At 45.0% G+C, this 3,373-nt stretch overlaps 1 protein-coding gene across 1 annotated transcript; it reads left to right on the top strand.

Moving 5' to 3' along the window:
• Positions 1 to 251: 251 nt before the first annotated feature.
• On the top strand, positions 252 to 1,800 carry LOC129775604 (alpha-amylase A-like). The gene has a single exon (XM_055780539.1). The coding sequence runs from the start codon at positions 290 to 292 to the stop codon at positions 1,772 to 1,774; it is 1,485 nt and encodes a 494-aa protein (XP_055636514.1). The 5' UTR covers positions 252 to 289; the 3' UTR covers positions 1,775 to 1,800.
• The last annotated feature ends 1,573 nt before the right edge of the window (positions 1,801 to 3,373 follow it).

Raw genomic sequence — 3,373 nt, forward strand, 5'->3', positions numbered from 1 at the left:
CACCTTTCTTTCGTTTCTAAACGAAGCGCACCCCGTGTGGGGATTTTTTAGATTAAATACAGCGCTATATATATTTCGCTATCAGAAGTCCGAGCAGTGATTCGCAAAATTGTTCTGATTTATTGTCCGATAAGTTTGATTACAAATTATTTCTTATCGATATAATCTGAACAGGAATCAAGCGGTCGCTTCTGATAAGTGCCTTACTATATATATCGAAAATTCGTCAATCCCACAGCAGTTTCCTCCTTTGAGGTGGTAACATTTGTTAAGAAATAAAAAAGTAGAAATGCGTATTTTGGCAATATTCTTTGCCGTTGTTGCGTTCGGGAGCCAGGCTTTGGCCCAATTCGAGACCCACCAGTGGAGCAACCGTAGTGGTATCGTGCATCTATTCGAATGGAAATGGGACGACATTGCGGATGAGTGCGAGCGATTCCTAGCCCCGAGAGGATATGCAGGAGTCCAGGTATCACCTCCGACAGAGAATATTATAATCCCGAACAGACCGTGGTGGGAGCGTTATCAGCCGGCATCATACCATTTGAACACACGATCCGGCACTGAACAGCAGTTCGCCAGCATGGTTCGTCGGTGTAATCAAGTTGGGGTGAGAATCTATGTCGATATCGTGATTAATCACATGGCGGCTGTGTCCGGAGTCGGAACGGGTGGTTCCGTAATCGATGTCGAAGGGTTGAACTTCCCTGCCGTACCGTATGGACGCAATGATTTCAATCCTGCTTGCGGAATTTACGACTACGGAAATCGATACCAGGTTCGCAACTGTTGGCTAGTTGGATTACCGGATTTGAATCAAGGTGTGCCGTGGGTGCGTGATCGTATAGTAGATCTGATGAACAAGTGTATCGATTATGGAATCGCTGGTTTCCGCGTTGATGCCGTCAAGCACATGTGGCCTGAAGATTTAGAGCTGATCTATAACCGTTTGAGTAATCTCAATGTCAACCACGGATTTCGTGTGGGCGCAAAAGCATTCTTAACCCAAGAGGTTATCGATTTGGGTGGCGAAGCTATTGGTAGAGATGAATATACCCATCTAGGAACGATTACGGAGTTCAGACACTCTGCTGAAATTGGACGCGTATTCCATGGACGCGATCGTCTCAGGCATCTGATCAATTGGGGTGAGGGATGGGGATTCTTGCCTTCGCACTTGGCTCTTGTTTTCGTTGACAATCATGACAACCAGCGTGGACATGGTGCCGGAGGGGATAACATACTCACCTACAAGCTCCCGAAGAACTACAAAATGGCTTCAGCGTTCATGTTAGCTCATCCATTCGGTATCCCCCGGGTGATGAGTTCATTCGCTTTCAACCACGGTGATCAGGGACCGCCACAGGATGCGGATGGAAATCTGATCCCACCGTCGATCAACGCCGATAACACTTGTGGGAATGGTTGGGTTTGCGAGCATCGATGGCGTCAGATTTACAATATGGTCGAATTCCGGAACGTTGTAGCGGGAACCAATATCAACGACTGGTGGGATAATGGCTTCCAACAGATTGCATTCTGTCGAGGAGGCAGCGGTTTCATTGCCTTCAATCTGGAGAGTTTTGATCTGAATCAGAATCTACAAACTTGCCTGCCAGCGGGAGATTACTGTGATGTTATATCGGGAAGCAAAATCAATGGCAGATGTACCGGCGGTGTCGTTCGTGTGGGAAGCGATGGTCGTGCTGATATTCGCATTGCTGCGAATGCTGAAGATGGCGTATTGGCCATTCACCGTAATGCTAGACTATGATTTGGTAATAAAGAGCCTTTCGTTGTTCTCAGGTTTTAGTTGCGTTTCCATATTCCACCTTCCATTGCACTCTTGAACATTCGATGGTTCGATGACGATGTGAAAAAAGGTGATTTATATCTGACAATTATAATTGGATCTAATGCTCATTTGTTTGCACTCAGTTGAACTCTCGCTTATTTTATACACATGCGCTCTGGAGAATGAGCACGCTCCGAAACACAAATGAAAGGTTTTGTTGTTTTGCGCCGTATTTTTATACATTTTTTGCACCGCGCTCGAGTATGGTTTGGTTTCTCTGGTGAGCGCGTACAAGCGCATACGGTTGGTATGGAGGTGCGCTGTTGTTTTATGCTTTGCTTAGAACGAGCGAGGACAAAGTAGGCGCTAGATTTTGATGTGTGAGTGTATAAAATAAGGCGCGCATAACACAAGTGAGATGCGATGTTTAGTATCAGAATTCTGCACCGTGCTCATTCGGCATGCTCGTGTTTATGAATTTGATACATTTCGCACCACGAGAGAATACGTGTTTTTGACGTAGGACTACGTCTTTCATTTCTATACCGGGGTGTAAAATCAAAGTTTCGAAAACGAAAGCGTTACGCCGGAGACCGAGATTTTGAGCGTTAATAGCTCCTAAACAACTGAACGAAATGGTATGATAAACACTTCTTTCGAAAGATAAAATGTCTACGCGTTCTATACTTGTTACTTTCTGATCCAAAAACTTGTTTCAATAGTCTTAAAATTGCTTTCAAAACAGGCTATTGAAATCACCAATCGGTATATAAGCGAGCGCCGCTCGGAAATCCACTCAGTTCTAATTGAACAGCGATTGGAGCATCTTGTCGCTGTTGTGGTGAAGCTCTTCGTTTATCATGAAAGCGCGAATAAACGGTGTCACCAAGAGCCTGTTTGTGCACCTTAGGCCAGAAGGGAATCCATCAGGAGGAGAGTGATGCCACAAACGGTTCCCCGGGAAGATCTCGAAGCAGCCGCTACACACACACATACACGCGCGGAATTCTTTCCGTTTGGATGCCTGGATTTCTTTCCTGGCGTTTAGATGTTTGGATGTTCAGCATCGAGAAAGATCCGGAAAATAATCTGCCAGTTCCTCTGGGAATTTAAAAATACATTCATGTGAAAGAGTTTATTTGAATGTTTTCTATCCATGTAACACTGTGATCAAATACATTTGGTTTTGTGATTTTTCAATCAATCGCAATTAACAGGATAGCTTCTGAAGATTATTCTTCCCCATCAGTAGAATATTTCCGTATCCAATATTGTATGCGCCCGCAATCGATTATTGCTCAGTCGCCGAAAGTTCCGAGCTCAGAGAGTTCATTCCCCTCTAGTTTGCCTTCCAAATTCCCATCGTAAACCACGCCTTCTCTCGATTCAATCACGCACAAAAAGCATACTTAAGCGATATTCTGGTGGTGAGATGCATTCATTTTTCGTGAGGACATCGACAAGACAACATCGTTGCTGAGGGTGCTGGACGGCGAAGATCTGCCCTGAAACGCAAGCAGTTTGTTTGAAACTGTGAGGGAGCACAGAGAAGCCGATCCTTCAGGAGAAGAGAAGGTG

The sequence above is a fragment of the Toxorhynchites rutilus genome, chromosome 1 (genome assembly GCF_029784135.1).
Source record: "Toxorhynchites rutilus septentrionalis strain SRP chromosome 1, ASM2978413v1, whole genome shotgun sequence".
NCBI classification, from domain to species: Eukaryota; Metazoa; Arthropoda; class Insecta; order Diptera; family Culicidae; genus Toxorhynchites; species Toxorhynchites rutilus.

Excerpts from the sequence above, each read along its gene's own strand:
- LOC129775604 (XM_055780539.1), top strand. The coding sequence starts at position 290 with ATGCGTATTTTGGCAATATTCTTTGCCGTTGTTGCGTTCGGGAGCCAG.